At 36.6% G+C, this 27,762-nt stretch overlaps 1 protein-coding gene across 1 annotated transcript in view; it reads left to right on the top strand.

The window, feature by feature from the left end:
• The window catches only part of RIT2 (Ras like without CAAX 2), a 408,812-nt gene that overhangs the window by 196,263 nt on the left and 184,787 nt on the right, over nt 1-27,762 (top strand). The window contains exon 4 of the mRNA XM_004473764.3: nt 12,109-12,300. Within this exon, the coding sequence (XP_004473821.1) occupies nt 12,109-12,300 (192 nt within the window). The remainder of the gene's footprint in view (nt 1-12,108; nt 12,301-27,762) is intronic.

The raw sequence follows: 27,762 nt of genomic DNA, 5'->3' as shown, positions 1-27,762 counted from the left end.
TATAAAGCTGTTATAAATATTCCTGTCCCCCAAACCGGATCCAGACTAATTAATTTTGCACCCTAATTTCTGCCCCCTTATTCTATCCAAAAGATTTGCTCTCCAAGTGTGACTTTTACCCCTCCTCTATTCAGATTTTAATCTTTCACATAAACCATATTTCCAGTTATCTATAGACAGTTCCATTTAGATGTCTAGTGTTAATCTAACTAGACAAGTATAATTCTGAATAGGATATAATAGTCCTTAAATTGTTTATGTGCTCAATCAACTTATTTCTGTCATTACTACTGCTATTTTCCAAACTCCAGAGATAAAAACCCTGTAGCCACATTTAATTCTCTCTTTCCTTGGAGAGACAGAGTGATATGAGGTGCCTCTAATTTCCTACTTGGTAGCTTTAGAACCTTGGCAAATCATTTGGGCTCACTACACTTAGATTTTTCTCATATCTAATGTGGGAGATATTAAAATATATTAGAGGTAGAGAATGTGTAAAAGCCCAACCTATAGCCTAGTTCTCTTGACTACACCATCAATAGTATTTTTTCATTCCCTGTCTTTCTTATGCCTAAATGCTCATCAAGTCTGTCTTCCTTGAAATGTCTGCTAAATTTTTCCTTCTCCCATGTCTCTCTCCCTGTGACCTCTCGTTCAGTTGCTTTTCCCTTCTGTTTCTCCCCTAATGGATCCTTACTCTGGGATTGCTGTAAAACTTTCAAGATTTCCCCCTGCCTTTGGCCTTTCTTCCCTTCATTAGTCCTAGTCTTGTCGAAATTCTACTTAAATATGGCCATATGTTACTTCCCTGCTGAAAAGTCTCTTGAGTTCTTAGTTTCCTATTTCCTCAAATCTAAAACCTCGTTGTCAAGGCTCTTCATGATCTGACCTGACTCAGCAACAGGAGTCACCATCCCTTTCCATGAGCCACACTCATTCTTCTTTCTATAACATTGTCTCCCGTTTGCAGTGTGTATCCCAAGTCCCACCCTATCCTCCTCCTCCTCATCACAACCCCACACCTCACCTACCTCACACATCCAACACAGCTCAGTTCTAGGTACCTCTCTGGGGCCAGGACATTCTGGAATTGACTTCTCCCAGAGGAATTGCCACTGCCTCTGGCCAGGGAACCTGTCTTTGGAGCTCTTCATGTGTGTCCTTGGCTGTCCTTTTGTGGTTGTAGGATCATAATAGGGCTGGCTTTGTGGGCCTGTGACTTATGCAGTCGCACAGGGTCACAAGCTCAGAAGGGTCCTGTTGTTGGCTTAATGCTCTACTGTTGTTGTCTTGAAATTCTTCATACTTTTTGAAGAAGAGGTCCTGCGTTTTCATTGTACACTGAGTCCTGCCAATTATGTAGCTGGTCCTGCACTGTAACCTTAGTGTTTGCTTCAAGTTGTATTGAGAAAAGGGCTTTCCTGGGAGTCATCTATAAGCCAGATTTCAAGTACCCTACAGTCCCCAGTGTTCAATGCCAACTATTTAATCAAGGGTCTTCTTATTTTTCTCAGGCACTAAAATCAAAAGATTTTAACCATCATCCTTAATGTTAATGTACTGTTTCATTCTCTCCAGAATATTTTTTCTTTTTTCCTTTAATTCTTACAGTGGTATCATTGAGTAAGTTTATGAAAATATTTGACTGGATTTATATTTAAAACCACAATCAGAGACAGTGTTAGGAAATCTGCTACTGCTGATCCTGCAGGATTGCCAAAGAGGGTGTTGCCCTTATCTGAAATGCATAAGAGAAACTATTTTCAACCATAGTGCTCAGAGAAGCTTTGAGTCACATAAGACATGAGTACATTTTTTTTTTTAATTTATCACAAAAGTGATACAATTACTTGTGGTTCTCTTGTAGCTTTGAGTAGAAGCTCAGAATCAAACTTGGCAGATCAATCTGTCTTCTCATTTCATCCTGGTTCTGATGTTTCAATTTCTCTTTGCTCTTTTTCATACTTATTTATTCATCATTTTTGGTTTATGTCATGCATTCTTTTTTTTTTCTTTCCTTTATTTTCTTTTAAATGTTACATTCAGAAAATATGAGGTCCCCATATACCCCCCCCACCCCACCCACACCACCCCTCCCACATTAACAAACTCTTCCATCATTGTGGCATATCCATTGCACCCGGTGAATACATTCTGAAGTACCACTGCACCACATGGACAGTGGTCCACATTGTAGTCCACACTCTCCCCCAGTCCACCCAGTGGGTCATGACAGGACACACAACATCCAGCATCCATCCCATGCCCCCACACCATATTTCTTCTTCCCTCTCCCAACCATCAGCAGCCACCATGGCCACCCTCTCCACATCACTGCTACAATTTCTTCCCTTACTAATCACAATAGTTCCCCTGCAGAACACCAGTAAGTCCACTCTAATCCATACTCTATTCCTCCATCTTGTGGACGTGGGATGGCTATGTCCAGTCCCCCTCTACATCAAGAGGGGGTTTAGATTCCACATGGATGATGGATGCAATTCTCCTGCTTGCAGCTGTAGGCACTCTTGGCTCCCTGGTGTGGTGGTTGACCCTCTTCACCTCGATGTCAGCTGGCCAGGATAAGTCCAAGAAACCAGAGGGTAGGAGCTACAAGTCTGCTAAGGCCCAGGGCCTGGCTGTCACATGGACAGTTCAGAGATTCAGGTCTCCTGAGTATACACCAACCCAAACACCAACCATAGGTCCAGTAAAAGTAACAGAAGAGTCATGTGTAGAAAGGTTATGTCTGAGTCCAACTCCATCACACTCAGGAACACAAACTCCAAAGTAGGGCCAACTGACATGGCCCTGAACTCCAGAGCCATCTGCCTTGACCATAGAACCTGTGGGTCACTGCAGCCCTCAGGAGAACCAGCACCTGGGTTTCCATCTACCTTGGCTGTCTCTGGTACCCTGCTGAGGCATGCATAAGCATCACTCCTTGATGACCTCCTGACTCTTTTTTGGAGACTCTTAGCCATATCAACTCACTTGTCCTTTCCATTTCCCCCTTTTATCGAAGGTCAAAAGGCAGTTTTTAACACCTGATATTACATGTAAGCTGAGATATTCTGCTGGTTTGAGTTGACCTCTTTGTTCATGGTCTTTTTGTAGTTACATCATCTGCTGGTGCTTGGTAGTAATCCCTTGGTGCTAGAGAGGCTCATCCCCGGGAGTCATGTTCAATGCTTGGGGAAGGCAATGCATCTACATGCTGAGTTTGGCTTAGAGAGTGGCGACATTTGAGCAACATGGAGGCTCTCAGGAGGTAACTCTTAGGCACCCCACAGCTATAGGCCTATTTCATATTTCAGGCACACAGGCTTATAATCAGAACCATCAGTATCAAGGGCTCATCATTGGACCATCCATCTTTATTGGTCTTTGCCATCGCACTTGGGGGATTGTTGTTGCTCCATTGGAGAATGTGAATAGAGCTCCCCTGGTCAGGAATTCAGCACTCTCTTATCTGTTGTTTCCAACTGAAACCACTATGAAAATATCCAAACCTTTCTATGTACCCTGTATACATGCCCTGAAGAATTCCCTCCCAACTGTGTGCCCCCCACTAATGACACCCCACACAAGTGCTCCTTCCCCACCATAGTTGACCTCTCTGTAGGCCAAAACTTCTTCAAAAAGGATATATTGCCAAGTTCCATTAATAGAAAAATGGAATATAGTGATGGGTTTAAAAGTTAGATGTAGAATACATAGAAATTTAGAAAAATTAAATAAGGAAAAATAAATTGGGGTGTCAAAGAAATGAAAAAATGAAAAAACTTTGTTTTTGACATTTTGCCTTTCATCACTGCTACAGGTATTGCACTTTATGTACAGTTGCAAGGCAATTTCTTCCATTTCTTCCTCACTGTTTACCTCCTTTCTTTCTTTCCTTTTTTTTTTCCTGGTTATTAAATTTCTATTGACATAAGTTTTAGGTCACAGTAATTCACATATACAATATATGGTACTCCCACATATCCAACATCAAATCCTTTGTCCCTTCCCCAACAGTGATCTTTTTACAAGTTTGTATTATATTTGCTGCAGCTAATGTACAGATATTGAAACAATAGCTTTCAAACATGGTTCCATTTGGGTTTACATTATGGTTTATATTTTAGACTATACAATTTTCTAAATTTTTAGTTATCTTATGTTTTACATTATGGTTTACATTTTAGCCTATAGAAATTTATACATTTTTGATGTAAGTTAACATGACCTATATCCATCATGGCATGATCTTGTGGAACACTTCCATTGTCCCACAGTTACCCTGATTCCATGTATTCAACTCCTCTTTCTGCCTCCCCTCAGGGCCCACCATGACAATCAATCTTCATTACTTGAGGGACCATATTCAGAGATACTTGCAAAAATGTTGAAGGCTTGACATACTTGACTGTCCTAACCCATTGGGAGTCACTGATTCTCTCAAGAAATACAATTTCCTCTGTTTGAGAACATCAGTCCTCTCCAGGATGTGAGTATACCTTCACTCATTGTATGGGTCTCCACCCAATGATATAATCCACTATGACAAAATGAGCACTCACACACTCCCCAGAAGCTTGCTCTGTGTCAGATGCCTCCCCTTAACTGTCCCAAACAGGCAACCTTCCATATTACATTTTCTAAAGAATTTTCTCTGTACCACAGTTTCAACCACATACCTGACAATCTCCCATGACCAAATGTTCCCCTCACCCTCTCCATGCATTCTTTTAAACCACCTCAAGTGTTACATGCCTGTCACATACATAGTAAGTGCTCAGTAAATATTTGTTGAATGATTTAGGCAGAATACAGGCAGTATTCTATGACATAATGCATTCCCAAAATATATGAGAGTTGAAAATTGAAAGACAGATGTAACATAGCCTTATTATAATGGTGGAGATGATTATGTTCTCTGAAAACTATAAAAATAATATAAAATAATTATATCTTGCCTTTTAGATGCAATTTTGACCATATGTTATCAGCATTTGTAAGAGGTCTGTTTCAATAAAACATACCTTAACCATTTAAGACATCAAATGAAGAAAGACTTAAAAAACATTAATTCTACTGATTTCAATTTTTGTGCTTTGTATCAATTATAGAAAATGTACAAAACTAAGAGTTTCATCACTAATATATTCACCTTTTGTATTTTCATTCTTTGAAAGCAAACAAACCAAAGCAACAACTACTTTGCTTCTCTGGCAGCCTCTGAAGACTGAATTTAATCATGAGCAGTCACCAGATGCTTGAGGGTCAAGTAAAGCTGAATTTGGACCATGAATGGTTGTTTCAGATGATACTGCTTAACCTTGGAAGTGGTGTTAGGTGAATGTTGGGAAACTCTTGTATAAATAAAATTAAGGATTAAAAAAACACATCTCATATCCTCCATCAAGTCTTCTTTGCCTTCTTCTTGCAGACTGTCTTGCCCTTTCTTTGAACTCCCATAGTTAATTTAGAATTTAATTGTTCTTCATTTATTTTATCCTGCTTGGTTGTGCTTTTACAACTAGGAGAAAGCCAGACTATCTTTTGCTCCTTATGTATCCCTTCCCTTGGCATGGTGTCCGGTGCAGAGCAGGCACTCGATGCTTACTTTTTTTTTTTTTTTTAATTGATTTTGTAAAAATATTACATTAAAAAAATATGAGGTCCCATTCAACCCCACCACCCCCACCGCACCCCTCCCCGCCCAGCAACACTCACTCCCATCATCATGACACATCCATTGCATTTGGTAAGTACATCTCTGGGTATCTCTGCACCTCATGGTCATTGGTCCACATCATGGCCCACACTCTCCCCCATTCCATCCAGTGGGCCCTGGGAGGATTTACAATGTCCAGTGATTGCCCCTGAAGTACCATCCAGGGCAACTCCAAGTCCCAAAGGCGCCTCCACATCTCATTTCTTCCTGCCATTCCCCATACCCATCAACCACCATGTCCACTTTTCCCACTCCAATGCCACCTTTTCTCTGTGGACCTTGGATTGGTTGTGTCCGTTGCACCTCTATGTCAAGAGGAGGCTCAGATTCCACATGGTTACTGGATGCAATCCTCCTGCTTTCAGTTGTAGGCACTGTAGGCTCCATGGTGTGGTGGTTGTCCTTCTTAAACTCCATCTTAGCTGAGTGAGGTGAGTCCAATAAATCAGATTGTAGGAGCTGGAGTCTGTTGAGGCTCAGGGCCTGGCTATCATATTGTCAGTAAAAAGATTCAATCCCCTAAATATATCTTAAACCCCAATACCAACTACAATTCCAGTAAAGTAGCATGATAGTCTTATGAAAAGAGATCCCCTCTGGGTCCAGTTTCATCACACAGAAACACCAGCTCCAAAGAAGGGCCATCTGACATGGCAGTGAACCCTATCTGCCATGACCATAGAACCCGTGGGTCCCTTTAGCCCTCAAAGGAACCAATACCTGGGGATTGTATCTACTTTATCTGTCTCTTAGACTCTGCTCAGTTGTGCATAAGGGCAATCCTTCTGACAGCCTCCAGACTCTTTTTTTTTTTTTGGATCGATGCTTACTTTTTTATATACTTTCTGTACTAGGAGGCTAAATCTGGTATGGAGCTGTGGCTATCATGAGGATGACAAGAAGGCATTTGGACTAATATGGACAATGGTATACATGTGTTGTACTAGAGGACAGTTAAAAAGGTGATCTGATCTGACTGTATTGCCAGTACATTTTTTAAAATAATGAGGTGTTTATATCTTATAGAACCACAAGATGCGTGAAATGGGAGCTGTTCCATTCCCTGAATTTCTTATCCTGGCTCAAAATACTTTACTCTGATAATCAAGAAGCTGGAATGGGAAATTTTTTTTTTTAAGATTTATTTTTTATTTAGTTCTCTCCCCTTCCCCACCCCCCACCATCCCAGTTGTCTGCTCTCTGTGTCCATTCACTGTGTGTTCTTCTGTGACTGCTTCTATCCTTGTCAGTGGCACCAGGAATCTGTGTTTCTTTTTGTTGCATTACCTTGCTGTGTCAGCTCTCCGTGTATGCGGTGCCATTTTGGGGCAGGCTGCACTTTCTTCGTGCTGGGCTGCTCTCCTTACGGAGTGCATTCCTTGAACGTGAGGCTCCCCTACTGGGGGACACCCCTGCGTGGCAGGGCACTCCTTGCACACATCAGCACTGCACATGGGCCAGCTCCACACGGGTCAAGGAGGCCCGGGGTTTGAACCTCAGACCACTCAGACCATAACAGGTGGAAGCCCTATCCATTGGGCCAGGTCCGCTTCCATGGAACAGGAAATTAATTGAGAAAATTTCCACTCTATTTTAATATGAGAAAGCATGTTAAAAGGAACTGATCAAACTGCAGTGTTGCACTCAGAATAACTTTGAAGCTATTAGAAATGCCTATCCTTTGTAACATTTTATATTATGGGTCTGTTCATAGATATTTTGCTACTTATGGATAGCAAATGGAATCTAGTAATATTCCTGAATAATGAACCAACAAGTTTCTTTTATAACAGGACTCAAGTGAGGGGAATATTAACATTCAGGACACACAGAACATAAAGAACAGGAATCTTTAATTCATGGGTGAATAAAGACGGAAGTGGCATGTTGAACATAGCATTTTCCTTATAAAGTGATTACAGTATCATATATTATTAAGTGGATACATAGCTGCAAAGCTTCTTCTCAGTTCTTTGGGCCCCATCAGGCTCCAGTGCATCTTTAAATAAAATGCATATTTATGGTTATGGTATGGAAAGAGCTGTTATGGAAAAGGTTAGCTAAAAGGAAGTATCCTCCCTGTTTGATGTGATAATAATTTTATCTGCTTTATTGGTGGAAAGATTCTATTTGGGAAAAACACAATTTTCTGATTAAACACATTTGAAAATACTGCCACATTTATATTTAATGCAGCTCAAAGAGGATTTCATGCATGTTCTCACAGTGAAATGTTCTATTCTGCCAGATCTGTACCAGAGATAATAATAGGCTTAATCTTTATTGTATTTTAAAAATTCATCAAAGTATTTTCACATCTGTTCTCTCATTTGATCCTTTCTACAGCCCTGTAAAGACGGGTTAAGTGTGTGTCCTAATCCATCTTTGACAAAAGAGGAAATTGAAGTGCTGAGGGATTATGTGATTTGTTAGAGGACATACTCTTAAATCAGTAATGGGCCTGGAATGTAGGTGCCATGCTTTCCAGATTCCATGCTCTTAGATCATGAACGCTGCTTTTGAACATAAATGCTGAGTTCTACATTCCTATATGCAGGTGCAAAGCAGAATCAGCCAAGGAACTTTTTGAATATATAAATGCTGATTCTTCAGACCTCGAAATTCTAATTAAGATCAGATGTGAGGATTGGTATATCTGTTTTTAAAAATAATTTATATATAACTTTGAGACTCCTTAATAAGCACTGTTGGGCATTCATTCATTCATATATTCACTCATCCAGTATTGTTCTCAGTCAATTTTCCCTTCATGTGTATTTCCTATCTTCCTAATGGACTGATAGACTTTTTCAAATTTACTGGCTTTTTCTTACAGCATAACTATTGTTTAAGTAGTCAAATTTCTCTATATATTTCTCATGTCTTATGTAGAAAGGATCATCTCCACTACAAATTTAACAAAATTTAAATTTTTAAACAACCTGAATTTTCTACTTTACTTCTTACAACAAAATAAAATCCACACATAGAAGAAAATAAACATAGAAGATTCCCAATTTTACTCATGAGTAAATGCCTATTAAAGAAAACAGGATGCAATTTTTTAACCAAGAAAAAGTTAGAAAAAATTTGTGGTAAGCAGCATTTGTAAGGATGAGGTGGAAAGACCCTTCATTATAATTTTGGAGAGAGTGTCATTGGTTAACAGTGGTTTTGGAGGGGATATTGGTACTGTATCCCAAGGTAAAAAAGTACTTTCTCTTTATTCTAGCAATATTGCTTCTCAGGTATACATAAACCTGAACAATATGGATGTTTAAGAATATGCATTGCAGCATGGTTTGTGAAAGGAATAAAAGGAGACCATCTGCATGCTCATTTTATAGTCAATTAGTTAAATAAATTATGGTACATGCATAAAATGAACTGATGCATACACGGAAGAAAATGAGCATTATTTATATTTGTTTATATGGAATGGTCTCAAGTTGCAGTAAGGCTACTAAGTTTTTAGTTAAGGGTAAAAAAATTTCTGGACGATAAACTATTAACTAATTGTCCTTTGTGAAGGACTATTGGGAATTTGAGGTGGAAAGGAAACTAAATTCATTGCATATCCTTTTATCCCATTTGAATATTTTGCTATGTGTGTTTGATATATTTCAATAAAAATGAGAAAATTTCAAATAAACTAGGTAATTTGAACGCTTGAAATAAGAATTGGCAAATAGAATGAACTATATACATTTGCAGTAACTTCTGTCATCAATTGCATGGAGTTCTGACTGTAAATTCCTTAGTTAAGGGCACAGCCTCTATATGACTGCCTTCACTTCAAATACCAGCCACAAGTTTGGGGATTCCCAGGCCACCATCACTGTTGACCAAATGACTGCAAATTTTGGGATTCCCATCATCCCACAGGTCAGATAATTCACCAAAGTGACTCACAGAATTCAGGAAAATACTATTCTTAAGATTATAGTTTTAGCATAGTGATAAAGGATACCAGCCAAAGAAAAGAATGCAGAGGGCAAGGACTGGGAAGATCCTCAAACATGAAGCTCATGTGTCTTTTCCCTGTGGAGGCAGGATGAGTCACCTCCCTGGCACATCATTGTATCATAACAATTCTAGAAGTTCTCCCAGGCTTCTGTGTCCAGAGTTAACATTAGGATTTCGTGACTCAAGCATGACTGATGGAATCAATGCCCATTTGGCTGAACTTATCCTCCAGTTCTCTCCCTTCACAGAGATCAGGCTGGTTCAATGTTCCAAACTTCTAATCACATGATTGACTTTTCTGATGTAGCCAGTCCCACCCTAAAACAATTGGTGTGGCCAGCTGCGCACTGAGTCATCTCATTAGCATGATCAGGTGTGGTCTGGGTCCCACCATAAATAACAAAGACACTTGTTTAGTTTTCACAGATTCAGAGAGTCTCTCTCCAAAACCTGGACAAAAGCAAAACTCCTTAATATACAACAACATTGTGAAATAGATCTTTACCAGTTCAGTTTGCATTTTTGTTATGGTTTCGATCCTATACAACTGATACTTTCTTAGAGATCATATATATTTCTATGTTTTCATATAATTATGTTAGAGAAACATCACCTAGGATATTTAGTCTGTTCTCCAATCTATACATCCTTATCAACTATGGGATTCTGACTGAGACATAAGGTTTTAAAAAATCAGATAATATAAGAACTAAGAGTGATCTTAGATATTTAATAATCCAATTTTACTTTGGAGATAAAGATATTGAGGCCTAGTAGGATTACTCCCCACCCCAACCCACAAATCCCCTTACTACTCTGGCGAAATTACATTTTGAGTTAAAGTAAAATTAATGCTAAGAGAATTGATATAGCAAGAGTCATGGAACATGAATTATTTGAATCAATTCTACATTATCTGGCTATTCAACCTTGCACATGTCTCCTTCTCTTTCTGGGCTCCAGTTCTTACAACTTTGAAATGATTGGTTGAACCTGATGGTACGATGCATTCATTCCATATTGAATGCAAATAATTTAAGGGATTCACCCACTAACTCAGGACCTTATTAATTTTATCACCATCTTCAGAGATGTAAGCATCCCAATTTTCTAAATTTCCTATATCTATGTAAATGCCTTCATCCTTCAAATGTCAAGTAATATTAAATCAAATTAACATTTGTTTGGATAATTACTCTGAGCTGGGCATTTTAGTAGCTCTTGTAAACCCTTTTGTGGTGAATAAATCTCATCTTCCCCTTAAAGTCTTTAACTGATGCTTACCTAAACTTTTCTTTCTTTGATTACTGAAAACACAAATTTCCAAAGTCCCAATATGTTCTCGTGTCGCATTTATTGTTTTATGTAGCTTGCTCCCTAGCCAAAGTCTAAGTTCTGTATTTCCCATTATATGAATCTAGTTAGCCCTTGTAAGTTTAACAATATATTCAAGAAAAAGAGCAAGTTAAACCAGATATTTTAGTCTCAAGAAATTTTCCAGGTTTCAATTCAGACCAAAACAATGCATTTTTAAATGCAAGGAAGTTGTAGTTTGGGTAGACTGCAACATGAGAAGCTGATACAGCAGTTTCTCCCAGTTTGGGTTATTGGTACCATCTGGAAGGTGATGCTGTCCTCTTCCACAAAGAGAAAAGAAGACTCATCAGCCAATGACTCAAAAGTCCAGATCCTTCTGCTTGTATGCCTCACTGAGAAAAATTTAAGAACATCCAAACATATAATTGGGTCTGGGATTATCTATGCTAATAAGTTCTTCCATTCACAAGGATATTCATGGTTTAATTCTAGATTGTTTTCATATTTTTTAATAGAAAATTAGTCAGGTCCTTCATGTCCCTTGGAGGCTCTATGATAGATTCCCTATGGAAACCAACTCTCATTTGCAAGGTGCAACCAACTTCTTTACCTTATATAAATTTTTTTCTTCCATGGGTTCTAGAAAAAAGTGGTTGAAAGTGATAAAATATCTGAAATAAGTAGTTTAAACAATCTCTAGCCTAGGTTCAAATAGCATTACTCTTTTGATTTTACAAATTTGAGTCCTTTTCCTAAAATTAGGTCATTAAATAGAAAAAGAATCAAAAGTATCTATATATAAGCCCCAAGAGTCCATGGGTAAAATATGCTATTTTTACATATCTTCCTAAGAACACTTTCATCAAATCTTCTATGATTAAATATCAACAGTCTGAGTAGTTTAAAACATTCAGATTTCATAATGCTACATTTAGACCTCATATTGTTTCTCTATCCCCAACCGCCACAAACATGATTTTTAAAAATTCCTACCCAAACTAGTTAGTGTTCCAATTTGTCTACCTCTGACATTTTGTTTTGTTGATATTTTGTGTTGACTTGATTGTGTTCAATTATATAACAATTTTGCTCTGTGTCTGCAGGCAGAATTCACAGCCATGCGGGAGCAGTACATGCGAGGTGGGGAGGGCTTCATCATCTGCTACTCTGTCACTGACCGCCAGTCATTCCAGGAGGCTGCCAAGTTTAAAGAGCTCATTTTTCAGGTCCGTCACACCTATGAAATTCCCCTGGTGCTGGTGGGCAACAAAATTGACCTGGAACAGTTTCGCCAGGTGAGTGCCAATTTTATCTGTGAGCATCTGTCTTTTCTTCCAAGGATACGTATTACCAAGTATGGCTGCTTTCCAAGGTTCACATTGAGAATTATGAGGAAGAACTGATGCACATGGCTTTTCTAAAGAATCTTTGGGTACCAGTGATGGATTGTATTTCCAAAGTTGGCAATCACACTGTATCTCATCTCACATGCTATTTTTGGTGTTCTTACCACTACCCCATCAGGAACTATAGTCTATTTCCTCATTCCCCACTAAAATGGGATGGCCCTGTGATAAAAGTGAAGCAGTGTAATTTCTGAGGTTGGGCATTAACAATTTTGCAACTTCTCTCTTGCTACTTGAAATGCTCATTCATGAAATCAGCCACCATATAAAGAAGCTTAAGCAAACCATGTGGAGAGAACCATATAGATAAAGTAAGTGGATGGTCAGAGCCTCAAAGCTATCCTGCCAAAGCACCACATTGATGGGTGAAGGTGTTTTGGAAGTTCCAGCACCAGCTGCCTTCTGACAGTAACCTCATAAGGGACCCTAGTCAATATGACATGAAGCAAAAGGATCACCCAGTTCAGCCTTGTCTGGATTTCTAATCTCTAGAACCATGGGCAAATGAAATGGTTCTTGTTTTAAGCCATCAAGTTTTGTGTAATTTGTCATGTAGGAATAGATCACCAAAACAGGACATTACCTCCTTCTTGAATTCAAGCAAGACACTACCTCCTCAGGTTGGATAGGAAAAGCTCATATGCCATCATCTGCTTCATGCTGATTCTGCTGAATCATCAGGATCCTCAGGCAGTCTCACAATTGCTCCAAAATTATCTATTTTTTTATAAGGCACAGTGGGATCCACAACAAGAATTCATGTAGCTCATTATACTTTATACTGATGTGGGAAGACAATACATCTTGGGCAGGACCTGAGGGGCCAACCTTTGATGGCTTCCTCCCTGAAATCACTCTGTGGCAAGGATGCTTCAGATCTCCTTGGTGCACCTGAGGAGACTAAAAGGGAAAACCTGGTTCAGGGACCAAATCTCACAATTACATTGCCACGAGTCACTTTGTACAAGGTTACATTACCAAGAAGGTACATGCAAATTACACGTTTGTAAATCAAATTCTGTAAACCCAGTGGTATAGTTATAATTTGAGATGTTCCTTCTTTATTTGCCTTGACTTTAAATTTGAAGTAGCATTTAATAGTTCATATAATTCCAGTTAATGATTATTTTTAGCCTACTTAAAGTTGCCTGCTAATAGAACCTTTTGCTAAGGTAAGAATTTTTGTTAAAGAAAACTATTCTCTCATATTTTAAATGATTTATATAGGTGGATTTCATATATACTGTACTTAAAGTTTCTTAAAGTGAACAGCTCTTGTATAGAGCCAGTGTTCATAAAGTTACACCTAAATTATTACATGGAAACATAATACTGTGATTTAGTGCAATGCATGTTTTGTATATTTTATTTGAAAGCCTGAGCATCTTAAAGGTATAGCTAACTGTTTTTTAAGAAGGTATATGTGTTTACCTCTTTTATAACTGTTCTGCTGCCTTGCTTTGTTGTTTTCCTTTTTCCAAAACAATGCTTAATGTGATTATGGTTGCATTTTCCATGGATTGAAAATTCAAGTTTGTCTCACTAGCTAAATATGAACCAAATTTCAGAAGCTGAACAGAAAGGAAAAAAAGGAGGTATAGTGGTTGAACCCTTCAGGTACTCCTCTGAAGAGTGAAGATGCTTAACTTATTTTAGGACTTCTGGGAAGTAGCATGAGGGAGGACTCTAAGAGGGAAATTTACCATCAGTGATCTCAAGACCACCATTGTTGCACTTCTCAGAATTCCTGAAGACAAAAATCTCTGATTGAGTGCCAAGAGAGTTTTAATTGATTCTGAGAAAGCTGGGGAATTTGAGAAAATTAAGAAGTCCAGCTCATTTTTCAGATAAATGTTAACCAGATTTTCACCAGAGCCTTTGCTCTCTGTGATTCCAACATGAACTGACATTTCCCTCTCCCCAACCCCGTTCCAGCCCTTCAGGGCACAGAGTCAGCTTTCTTAGGCTCTGAGGTGCTTCTTAACATCTCACAAAGGGTTGTTCAACAAGACCCCTATCTCAGTCTGGTAATTAACTTCTCTGTTCAAATTAGCAGGGAGGTGAATCTCAAGCATCACAAATGTCACTGAAACAAATACCAGTAAGACATTAAGTTGAGTAATTTTGCAGATTCGATAGACTCTTCCTTTTAGATAAAAGCAAGTAAACAAGATAGTCACAGAAAGCAGAAAAAAACATGAAAACTCAGATTACAGTCTTTGTAAAAATACTCAAATACCAAATCTCCAATAAGTAAGTGATGATGTGTGAATTTGGCCTCTGGCTATGTGTTCGTGATGGAAGTAATTACTCCTGTAATTGTCAAGTGGAATTTCCTTTTCCAAATTTTTTCAATTCACACTTTATTTTAATCTTATAACAGCCCTATATAATTGTAAGGTAAGCATTTACAGGATGAGGATATTTGAGAATTTGTTATATTGATAGAAGTTGACTTTACCTGATTATTTCAGTCAGTGACAAAATTAAGACCAAAACCCAAATGGCATATTTTCCTTTTTTTTTTTTTTTTTTTTTTTTGTTATATCAGTATATGAAATGTTCTTCATTAAAAAAGAGAAGTTGCTGACATCTCGATCCTCCACAGCTAAAAGGAGTTTTGAGAGGATTCTAGAAGTAAAACTCTCAAAGACCCTAAAGAAAACCATGTTGGTGCTTTTATGTATTGAGAGACAGAGAAGCAGGATTCTTACTAGGGAGCTCTTCCTCTACTTTGGGCTACTGTGGAAGAAGCTGAGAGAAAAGAAAGTGAGACTAAAGCTGTTTCTTATATTTGGTAGAAAAGGTGCCTACATTCTTAATGCATTTTGGCAAATTCCAAGTCCCTCTCTACTAAAAAAAAAGGTTATCATTGTTATTTACTTATTTGTGCTAAACTATTGGAGGGTTCTGTTTAAAGACTAGTATTTTATCTGGGAACCATATTAATTTTGATGCTAATGTTGCTAATTCTGCACTTGCTATTTGCTTCCACTTTACACTACAAACCATGCCATTGTGTACTTTATGATACCTATTTAGCTATGTGTAAACTGATGTTTCAGTAGGTTCAGTAATCGAAGACTCACCATTAATAAAAGTTGAGAGACAGAATCCAGTCTTTTCTGAACCTAAATCTCACTGTTTTATACTGCTGGCCTGTCAACCAATTGCTATTTTATCATAAATAAAATTTTCATATCAGCTTCAGATCTTAGTATGTTTCTCAGAGAACAGAACACAAACCATTGCATTTTATTGGCAAGCAGAAGGTAAGATCAGAACAAGAATGCCTTGATTGTGGAGTGGGGGCTCCATGCCACGGACAAGCCTGCAATAGCCAGGTGTTGGGGGTAGAGGGGGCAAAGAAAAATAAGAGAGTAGAGACAAGTTTCAGAACTGTAGAAAGGAACTATTTTCTAATCAGCTAAATAATTTCATTCAGATAACTGAATTTTGAGTTAAAGCAGTTTTGGAGAAATTGATGTTCCCTTCCATTAGTTCATCAACTAATTAAAGCTGAGTAGTCTGGGGATAGACAAGAAATACATAAAACAGATTATTGGCCATTTCAGAAAAATAGCTTGGTTAGAAATATAAATTCTCAGGCTCTATCCTATTCCTACTAAATCAGAAACTCTGAGAATTTATTTTAACACTCTCCCTGGGTTATTCCTAACTAGATTTAGAGAACCACTGGCCTAGAGTATACATGAAGGGACATGAAGGGTCATGCTGTCCTTTGGGCACTAAAAGAGAGGGCCTGGAACCTATCGACATTTCAGAATCTTAAAAGAAATATTTGAGATCTCAAATGAAAAAGAAATGTGTGTGTATATGTGTTTAAACTACAAAAAGTAATTTTAAAAATAGAAAGTAATTAATCCTTCAATAAAAATAATCCTTTGGTAAAGCAACAGCTGCTTTACTCAATTTTTATAGGCTTTATTTATATATATATACATAAGTATGTATGTATGTATCTGCATATGTGTGTTCAAAATGGGATATAGGTAGATTTAAGTTTGAGATGATGTGAGTTGGAACTTTCAAAAATAAGATTATGTAGGGCCTACAAAAGTCTTCTAATGATCTTGGTGACATGAAATATTTGTGTTAGAAGACCCTCCCTTCAGTCATGAAAATATTACAGATTAAAACCAGTTTTAACAGGCAAATTCATCATATAAAAATTAAATTTCACTGTATATATTGTACATGTACAAATAAATGGTCTTTCATTTGGTAGTTTCTTGTTTCGTTGGAACAGAAGTTTGCTCAGTTTGAACTGATTTTGAAACTGCTTGCTTCACTTTCTTAATCAAATCATGTTACACTGAATTGTTTGGTTTTCATGTATCATTGACTGTATTTGTAAAATTGACACGCCACTGAAAAGTTGTGGAAATTATACTTCTTTTTTTTTAAAGATTTATTTTTTATTTATTTTTCTCCCCTTCCCTCCTCTCTGCCTCCCATTGTCTACTCTCTGTGTCCATTCACTGTGTGTTCTCCTGTGTCCGCTTGCATTCTTGTCAGTGGCACCAGGAATCTGTGTCTCTTTTAGTTGTCTCATTTCTGAGTCAGCTCTCCATACGTGCAGCACCACTCCTTGGCAGGTTGCTCTTTTTTTGTGCGAGGTGGCTCTCCTTGCGGGGGCACACTCCTTGTGCATGGGGCTCCCCTATGCAGGGGGCACCTCTGCGTGGCATGGCACTCCTTGCATGCATCAGCACTGCACATGGGCCTGCTCACCACACAGGTCAGGAGGCCCTGGGTTTGAACCCTGGGCCTCACATATGGTAGGCAAATGCTCTATCAGTTGGGCCAAATCCACATCCCTATGCTTGTTTCTTTTTAAGGAAAAGAGGAGAGAAAAGATTTATGGGAGGTTCAGATTTATTGCTGGAAATGAAATCCAAGATTATAAAATTGCTCTGAATGGATCTTTGATAAGATTTTGTTGTGGTTTTTTTTAGGAGGTACCAGGGATTGAACCTGAGACCTTGTTTGTGTGAAGCAGGAGCTTGACCACTGAGCTGTACCTGCTCCTCTTTGATAATTTTTGAAACCACTTTGGGAATAGAATCTAAGGGGAGAAAATATCCAGTGGGTAGAATTTTAAATTTTGTATGAACCCATAAAGTTTTCAGCACTCTTTGCCCTTCCCAAGGTATCTTAGTTTGACCAGACTGACATTTTTTAGAATTTTTGTCAACTCACAGTCCAGCTTTTGACTGTACCCAAGAAATCTATGTATGTGAGTGTACATGTTGGTATATCTTTTTCTATCATTTTACTTTCAAATTTCCTAAGCCATCATGTTTGAACTAAGTTTCTTGTAGCTGGCATATAGTTGGGTTGTGTTTTATTAATGCACTCTGTCAATCTCTGTCTTTTAATTGGTTTATTAGACCAGTTACATTTGAAGTAACTTATTGATAGGTTAGGGCTTAAATCTGTCATTTGATCATTTCTTTTTGTTTGTTCCCTCTGTTTCTCATTCTTTTGCTGCTGTATTTTTTTCTTGCTTTCCTGTGGGTTACTAAAACATTTTTACAATTCCATTTTAACTTATTTATAATGTTTTTGAGTATAGTTCTCTGTAGAATTTTCTGAGCATTTGGTCTAAGCCCTACCATATTCATATGTACGAACCAAGACCTACTACTGTCAGTGTCTTACCACTTTCAGTGAATTATTGAAACTTTATTTCAATTTAAATCCTTTTGCCAAATTTTAAGTAAAAATATCCTAAGATTTCCTTTAAATACATAGCACCACATCAGATGGTATTATGTTTTTTACTTAAACTTTAAAATATGATTAAAGAACCTCATGAAGTAAAGGATAGCCCTATTATGTTTACATTTTTTACTCTTTATGCTGTTATTCTTTGCTTTCTGAAAGTCTAAGCCTCATTCTGTTACCATTGTATTTCTGTTTGAAGTACTTCATTCATTTTTTAACGTTAGGTCTGCTCGCAACAAACTTTCTTAGTTTCCCTTTATCTAAGAATGTCTTCTTTTCCCTTTATTCCTAAAGGATGTTTTTACCAGATAGAGGATTTGAGATTGACAGTTCTTGTCTTTCCACATTGAAAAAGCTTCTGTCCCATCTTTCTGGTTTCCATGGATTCAGAGGAGAAATTCACTGTCAATCAAATCACTGTTTCTTTATATGTGACACTTCATTTCACTCTAGCTGTTCTAGAGATGTGCTCTTTGTCTTTAGTTTTCAGAAATTTAATTGCAATTTGCCTTAATCTAGATTTATTTAGGTTTATCCCATTTGGTTTTCATGCAGTTTAATGAATCTGTAGGTTTCTGTGGTTTACAAAATGTGAGAAATTTTCAGTCATTATTTCTTTAAATTCTTTTATAAGTTCCATACCATTTCTCCTCTCCTTCTGGAATTTCAATGATCTGAATGTTAGAACTTTTGTTATTGCCATGCAGATCCCTGAAGTTCTGTTTATGTTTTCTTGCATTCTGTTTTCTTTCTGTTGTTCATAAGGCATAAATTCTATTGATCTATCTTCATATTCACTGATCATGTCCTTTGCCTTCTGCATTCTAGGAGACCATTCAGCCATGCTTATTTTTCTTATTCTATAATTTTATAATTTCCATTTGGTTGATTTTTTAACTTCTGTTCTTTGCTGAGATTTTCAAATTCTTCATTTGTTTCAAGAGTATTTCTTCTGATCATTAGAGCCACCTTAAAATCCTTACCAGGTAATTCCAACATCTTATTCATATCAATATTGGCTCCTAGACCTAGGTCTTCTTGTACTGTCACCGAGTAAAGGGCAGGAAGGGGCAGGGTTGTGTGGATTCTGACTGTGTGAGTAGACTGGTCTGTCTGCTGGTGTAGTGTTTCAGAAATGCTGAGTGGTCTATTACAAACTGAAGTTCAGGTAGTGCTGAACTTTTTAAATCTCAGAACAATCCTGAGGGAGAAACAGCTGGAATTTGAAGGGACTTTAGCTATAATTTAACCCAACCCTCTCATTTTAGGGCTAGAAAGATTTTAGAGCTAGAAAGAAAACAGAATCACACAGATGGTCAGGAGCAAAGCAGAGAACTGACCATATCAGGTATTCTGATGCTTACAACAATGTGTTTCCAACTAAGTCTTCTTTATCAGGAATCACTTTTCTATGATTTTATCCAATAAACCTTCTTTTGACCAGGAAGGGATAACTGTGCAATTAGGAAGCTGAAGTTTATATGACTCACTTAAGATGGTTGCACTCTCTCATACTCTCCAGAAATTTTGAAAGAGACTTGATTAGAGACTCTTAGAAAATCCCCTCTTAAGCATACTTATTTTTTCATAACATTAAAAAAAAAACATAGTTTTTCACATTGAGAACTTACATTCAGTATTCAAGGGGCTTGAGAGAGATTTCAGTACCTGGAATTCTAATTCTTGTGGGTTGGTATACAAATCACAAATGTGTTCACTTTTTAATAATTCCTTTTGTGTGTGTGTGTGTGTGTGAAATGCTTGTTTAAGCCCCTTGCCCAGTCTTCTATTAGTTTGTATTTTTCTTAATAATCTGTAGCAGTTCTTTAATGTTCTGGATATGAATCCTTAGTTAGAAATATGTGTGGAGATATTTTCCCTACTTTATGCCTTTTCATTCTCTTAATGTGCCTTTGATGAACAGAAATCATTATTTTTAATGTAGCCCAATTTATATGGTTAATACTTTTTGTGAATCTATTTTTTAAGAAATCTTTCCTACCTAAGGTTGTGAAAATAGTTTCCTTTGTTTTCTTCTAGATCATTTATTTTCTTTCATATTTGTATTAATTATCCTACTGGAATTCCTATAAGAATGGTCAAACTTTTATACTTGGGGTGGAGGGGGGGTGTCAGTACAGTGTTAGTTTGACCCAGCACCATTTTTGAAAGGGACATAGCTTTCTCCATTGTTTTCAGTGCCACTATTGTGATAAAGCAAGTATCCATGTACTTGTTAGTCTGTTTCTGGGCTCCCTTTCTGTTCCATTGTTCTAATTGTCCATGCATGCTTTAATAATACAATTTCTCAGTTATAGTAACTTTGTAATAAGACTTGGTATCTGATAATGGAAAACCTTATTTTTCTTATTTAAGGTTTTCCTGGCTATTCTTGGTTATTTCCATTTCCATAAATCATTTTAAAATTAGCTTGTCAATGTATATATATATACACACACACACACATACACCCCTACTGATATTTTTATATGATAATGATTGTTATATATATAACCATCCAGGGACATTTACAGCTTTATATTTTGTTTTTAAGCCAATGAATATGGTAAATACTATTTATTTTAATTTTAATTTCTAAAATAATATTTCTTCTAGACATCCATTGCTGCACAATAAATAATCTCAAAATAAATCATTCAGTTGTTATCTGTCAGGGTTCTGGGGTTAACTGGACTCAGCTCAGCAGTTATGGCTGACAATCTCTCATATAGTTGTATTCAAATGGTGACTGGTGCTGAAATTATCTCTACAGTTTCCTATTTATATATCTGGTGGTTGATGCTAGCTATTGTGGGACCTCAACAGCAGTTTTTTTTCAGAACATACGCCCTCTTTACATGACCTTGGCTTGCTCACAGCATGGTACCTGAGTCTAACTGCTTGCATCTCATGAGGACCAAGCAGAAGCTGTATCACTTTTATGACCAAGCCACATAAGTCACATAGCATCATTTCCTCTATAGTTAAAGTTTTGTTCAGATCCCAGGACAGGGAACATAACCCCACTTCTCAATAGGAGGATGATCAACATCAAATGGTAAGAAAAGCATGTAAGTTGGCAGAACTTTTTGTAGCCATCTTGGAAAATACAATCTTTCACATCCAGCAACCTAACTAAAGTTAGTCATTAATTCTCACAATTTATCTTTAACATTTTCTGTGTATACAGTGGATGTCATCTATAAATTTTGACAGTTTTATTATTTCCTTTCCAATCTTTACAATAAATTGTATTTCTTTTTTTTTGATTTATTGCCAGGAACTTGAATAAATAACAAGTAGAATTGTGAATCTAAATGTGAAAGGTAAATTGAACATTCTGTCTCATTCCCGATTTCAGAGAGAAAACGCTAAGCATTTCTCCATTACATGTGTTTTCAGTACTTTTTCCAGGTACTCATTTATACAATTAAGAAAGTTCCTTTCTGTTCATTTTCTGGTAAGAGTTTTAATCATAAGAGGATATTGAATTTATTCATGATTTTGCTATGTCTATTGAGAGGACCATGATTTTTCTCCTTTATTAAATGATGAACTCCATTGTTTTATTTTCAATTGTGAAAACTATCATGGACTCCTTGAACAAATCCAAATCTTGATATATTATCCCTTTGATATTGCTGGATTCAATTCATTGCTATTTTGTATAGGATTTTTTCTATATTAATGAGTGAAATTGACCTGCATTCCTGTCTTGTTATATTCTGGCTAGCTGTTGTTTCCAAGTTATGGTGGCCTCAGAAAAATGGGAACTGTTTTTTCTTAATTATCTGAAATAATTGCATAAGATTGATGGTATTTCCTAAATATTTGGAATAAATTTATTGGTGAAGTATACCAGACCTAAAGTTTTTAATTATGAATTCAACATTTTTAAGAGTTATAGGACTATTTAGATATTCTATTTCTTTTTTTATTCACTTGGGTAATTTTTTCTTTTATTTTTGAGGAATTTGTCTTCAAATTTTAAAATTTATTGGCATAAAATTGTTATAATTGCTTCTTCTGATATTTTCCATGCCTATAGAATCTGAAATTATGTCTACTTTTCATTCCTTATATTTCTTAATTGTACTTCTGCCATATTTTCTTGAATACTCTTGGCATGTATTTAAAAATTTTATTAATCTTCTCAAAGTATCAATTTCTGACTTTGTTATTAAGGTAATGAATTACATTGATTCATGTTTTTAGTTATTTTTTTATATTCTATTTGATTCCTTTTTGATTGTAAAATTTACCACGCATTTCTGAAGTAAGGTCTGGTTTTGATGTATTACTTAAATCTCACTATTTTTATGAATGAGATTTCCTGAAATTTTCCTGTTTCATTATTTTCTGCTCTTATTTTGATTATTTCTTCTTTCTACTTTGTTCAAGTTTAATAGGCAGTTCTGTTTCTGAACTCTTGAGATGCATGCTTAGCCCATTATTTTTCATCAATTCTTTTTTCCTAATGTATGCATTTAAGAATATGATTGCCTACTAAGAAAAATTCTAGCTATATAGTTATAGTCCACATTTCTCTATGTTATATTTTCATCCTTATTTAGTTCAACATATGTCCTCATTTCCATTATGATTTCTGTTTTGCTTAATGGATTTCAGAGTATATTTCTTAAGGTCTGGTGATTTGAGAAATTACTATTTACCATTTTGTTATTGATTTTCTACCGAATTCCATTGTTCTTAAAACATTCTGTACAATTTTAGTCCTTTGAAATTTATAAAAAATTGATTTACAGCACTCCATTTCATCAGATTTGGTAAATGTCCCATGTACATTTTTGAAGAAAATATTCTTTTGGGTGCCACGTTCTATATACTTCTAGGTTGGCAGTTATTTCAACAATTTGAGGAAAACATTGCATTATTTCTGGTATCCATTGTTTGAGTTGAAAAGTCAGATGTACATCTAATTGTTCTTTTGAAGGACACCTCTACCATACCTCTATACTAAATTTCCCCAACCCTGATGCCTTCAGGAATTTTATCCTTTTTGTCTTCTGTCTGTCTGTCTTTTTCCCACTGTGTGTGTATTGGGTGTGTGTGTGGGGGGGGGGGGGGTGTTCCTGTTATTATTTGTAGTGTTTTTTGAATTATGACTCCTTTTTTTAATCAGATTTGAAAATTCTTAGTCGTTATGTCCAAATATTACCATTGTCTTATTCTCTTCCTTCCTTCCCGCATTTCAGTTAGATTTGTGATAGTGCTTTTCATCTTATCTTGTATCTTTCTCATGCTCTTATCTGTGTTTTCTATACTTTCTCCTTGTGCTTCAATCAGAGTATTTTCTTCTGGCCTTTCTTTCTGCTATTTCTTTTTTCCCTTATACCTAATTTGCTTTACACTCATCTATTGCATTCCAAATTTCAATTTTTGTATTTTTCAGTTCCTGAAATTATGGGTTTTTTTTCTTTTGTATTGTTTGCTGAAAATTTTGCTTTTTATTTCCTTCAAATTCTAAGCCCAGTAATTTTATAACTTGTGGTTAATAATTTTTTCTGAATCCAGTTAGAGTCTCTGTCTTTACTCTTATTTTTTTAGTCACTGTGACTTACCAGATTCACTTCTAGAAGGAGGCTAAAGGACTTGAAATCCTATACTCACATAAACCAATCAGGAGCTTTGGGGATTGAAAGCTGGGTTTCAGACCCTATAAAAGCTTGTCTAGTTCCTTTACTCTTAGTGTAGGGATGTTTGGACCTCAACCCAAATCCTGTGGGGGAGGGAAATTTTCAACTACCCCATTCCTTGGCAGGACTTGAATTATCATTTTTGCGCTCTGTCCTGAGATTCTTTCTGAAGCTCTGTTTGGTTTCTCAGTGGGATGGCACAGATCTCTGCCTCCCCTCTTTGGTTTTCCTTTGCTGCTTTATCTGGCAATATGAGTCTTCACTTCCTTAGTAACAATCCAGTGCCTTCAAACAGACTTTATTTTCCTTCAGCTCTGCTAGTTTATTTTAGTGGGAGACTGTTACCTAGTTTACTATTGCCAGAAGTGGGAGCTCATCTTCACTTTTTTTTTCATATAAGAAATCTTGTTTTTAAATAAGTTTCAGATTACATAAAAGTTACATTGAAAGCATAGCGGATTCCCATATATCTCACTGCCTCACCTTCCGACATCTTCCCATTAATAACATCTTACATTATTGTGGTGCATTTGTTACAATTGGTGAACAAATATTAAAACATTGCTACTAGCCAAAGTCTATAATTTACATTATGGTTTCCACTTTTCACTGTACAGTTTTATAGGATTTGAAAAATGTACAGTGGTCTATATCCATCATTGCTATACTATGCAGAAGAATTCCAGTGCCATAATAATGCCCTGTATTCCATCTATTCTTCCTTTCCTCCCCCCTCATAATCTCTGGATAACCACTATCTTTGTGTTAGTGTTACAAGTTCTTCCATTTTTATAACAAGTCTAATCTGGTCCATGATTGCATTCACCCCTTATGTTATAGTTCAGCCTTCTCTCTGTTAAAGTGCTTTAAGCTTGTAGGCCTCATACATACAGATGGCTGTTCTAAATCAATCCTCAATTCATTGAAATGCCAATGAATGTGACTGAATTTTAAGTATATTTTTAAAAAGATCTATAAGAAACTTGTGCCACAACTGGCTGCTGAAGTCCCCTTACTCTTGATAAGCACTAGGAATATATCCATCTCATACTATGTGGCTGATAGGGGAGGCAGTAGCCATCTAAATAGACTATAGAAATATGGGAATGACCCATCAGTCACATGTAGGTAAGGGAGTGCTTATCTTAGATTCTTCCCAGCTTATGTCAAGCACCTTTGGTAGGTTTTTACTTTGAGTCTTATGTTTTGTTTTTTTCTTAATATACCTCTGATAAAAGTATTCCCAGTCCTCAACGCTTCTGACTGTCAATGAGAAAAATCCAAGCCATAACCCATCAAAACATGGCCCTTGTCCACCTGGCAAGCCACATTCTTTTACCACTTCCCATCCTTGACTTTTAAACTACCACTGCAGTATTCACTGCAGATCCCACATTGGTATGCCCTTTTGTTAGAACTCTCTACTTGTCATTGCTTCTGCTTTTGCACTTTTCACTCCATATTCATTTGTTTATATATGTATCTCTATAGCTAGTATGTACACTTAATGGAAGGAGGAAGTAGGTTACACAAAATCAGAAGAGAAGTATTTTCTGAAAGAGGGCATATTTTTGGAAATGAAAGGAAACAATTGCTTGTTATTTCTTTCTGTCTTGAAACACAAATTGAAGGAAGTAGGAAAGAAACAGAGTTTGAGATAATTACCCAGTAGAATATCACCATGTTAAGGAAAGACAATACAAAAATGAGTACCTCTTCTCTAAGTACCATCCCGTAGGATGATGATGGACATGATGAAAGAAGAGAAAGAGACGAGAACAGGCAGGAAGCTTGGTCTAGTACAGATCTTGAGGATAGTATAAGGAGAAGAGAAATAATTGGAAAGCTGCATTGCTTTCATTAGTGGTTTTCTTAATGGAGGAAACAAGCCATATTCATAATAATCAGGCAAAATCTGAGGCAGACAAGACAGGTTTTGAAATTCAGTGTTCTTCACCCAGCAATTAATGATGTATGGCATCTGTATCCAATCTATCAGTAGTACCACAAGACAAGAATAATCTACAGTTAAAATCATTTTAAGGAGGAACAGCACAGAGGATGGAAATAAGGTGGCTTTTCTCTAAGAAACCAATGATTTCAGAAGCATCATTTGTCTTCTCTATATCATGGAATTATTATTTAAATTAATATGCACTCTTCAAGTGCTTTTTTAAAATTAGTAAGGATCAAAGAATAAAGACCCCTTTCTTTGTAATCAAGGGGAATATTTCTTATAAAGAAACTCACATAGTTATAGCATATGATTTTGCAGTTTTATAACTGTTTTGCTGTATACTCAGTAATACATTGTATATGGAGAGATGAGACAGCATAAGAGGATGGATTTGCTTTTTATTTGTAGAATAAGAGAAAACTTGTATCATGTGGCTCCTGCCTCATGGCAGATAGAGCCAGAATAATAGGCACAGCATGTAACTGCATATGTAATAGGAATTCAGGCTGACTGGGGCGCTCCCAAACAGAGAACACGTCCTCCCCTTGCTTACTGATGTGGTGTTCAATATTGGGAACACAACGTTTCTTTCGAAGGGAGAAACAAGGCTTAAAATGAAATTAATCCTGGGAGCAAATATACTTATTTAAATTTGCCTCACATTTACTGAAGAAAAGAAAAAATATTGCTTATAATTATAAGTTCATCTTTTTTCCTCCTTGGCCTTTACCCCTAGTTTTGTGTACTGTAGCAAGTTTCCTGCCTGTTCCCTGTTTTTTTCTCTCATTCTTTTGATCATCAGCCCTAGATTCTGGCTCTTTTAGAACAGAGGTAATCAATATCATAAATATATGTTTTGTGTCTTTATAAAGCTTACTTTCCTAGAAATACGAATTGTTACCTTACCTGTTTGTAAAGTTTAAATCTATTTTACTACACCATCATATGGGACACACACCCATTCATATATACATATATACATGTACAAGAACATGTGTAAGAGTTCTCTTAGTAGAAATGCCTTGAAGTGGAATTGCTGAGTATGGGCTTGCTCATTTTCATTTTTGTGGGTATTGACAAATTGCTTTTCAAAATGATTTTTATACCAATTCATACGTCCTCTGGCATATATAGAATTTATCTTTCTATGTTCTAATTATTGATATTTTTAGATTTTAACATTTTTTGCCAGTCTGACTAGTGTTAAATGTTAACTTTCTTTTGTTTTGATTTTCATTTTCCTGATTATCTATGAGGCTGGGAACTTTTTTACATGCCTCTGGTGTTCTTCTCTGTAAATTGTCTGTTCATACACATTGCCCACTTTTTATTCAGTTACTTTCCCTTTGCAATTGGATTAAGAGGGATTTTTTTATATATCCTGACTAATCTTTGTTTTTTTCTTTAATATGCTGTATGTTTATATACCAGACTATCACTTCCCTTTTCACTTTATTATCTCAAATTTCCTTTATGAGTTGTATTTTGTGATTTGCCTTAAAATTTCTTCCCTAGGAAGGCTGGACTAACATTGGTGGTATATAGTGGTGCAGCATGCTTATTGTAAAATCTTTAAATATTCTTGTAATGGTTGCTAATAATCACCTCCAAGACCTCCCTGAGTGCCTCATTGCTGCTCTACCTCTGCTCCAGCCTTCCACCCTCTGCTCTTGGTCATCCCCCAGTATCCCTAAGGTCTGACAACTAAAGATTAACACCTCATACCCCAAAGACCTATGGGACCTTCCTCCAGTGCAATGGCCAGCTTCTATTCTGATTAGGTGGTGCTTATGCTTTCCCTGCTGCTGAAGATTTTGAATACCACACTTGCTTAAAGCCACAGGGATATTCTCCTATATTTTATTCTAAAAAACTTCGTTTTGATTTTTCCATTTATGCCTATTACCCATCTGGGATTTCTTTCATGTATGGTGCAAAGTTGAGAGAGAATATTGTTGCCATTATGGAAAACTGTTTGACCAAATA

The sequence above is a fragment of the Dasypus novemcinctus genome, chromosome 16, assembly GCF_030445035.2.
Source record: "Dasypus novemcinctus isolate mDasNov1 chromosome 16, mDasNov1.1.hap2, whole genome shotgun sequence".
Lineage (NCBI taxonomy): Eukaryota > Metazoa > Chordata > Mammalia > Cingulata > Dasypodidae > Dasypus > Dasypus novemcinctus.
The sequence above is the reverse complement of the archived record's forward strand: the minus strand, read 5'-3'. Positions and strand labels throughout refer to the sequence as shown.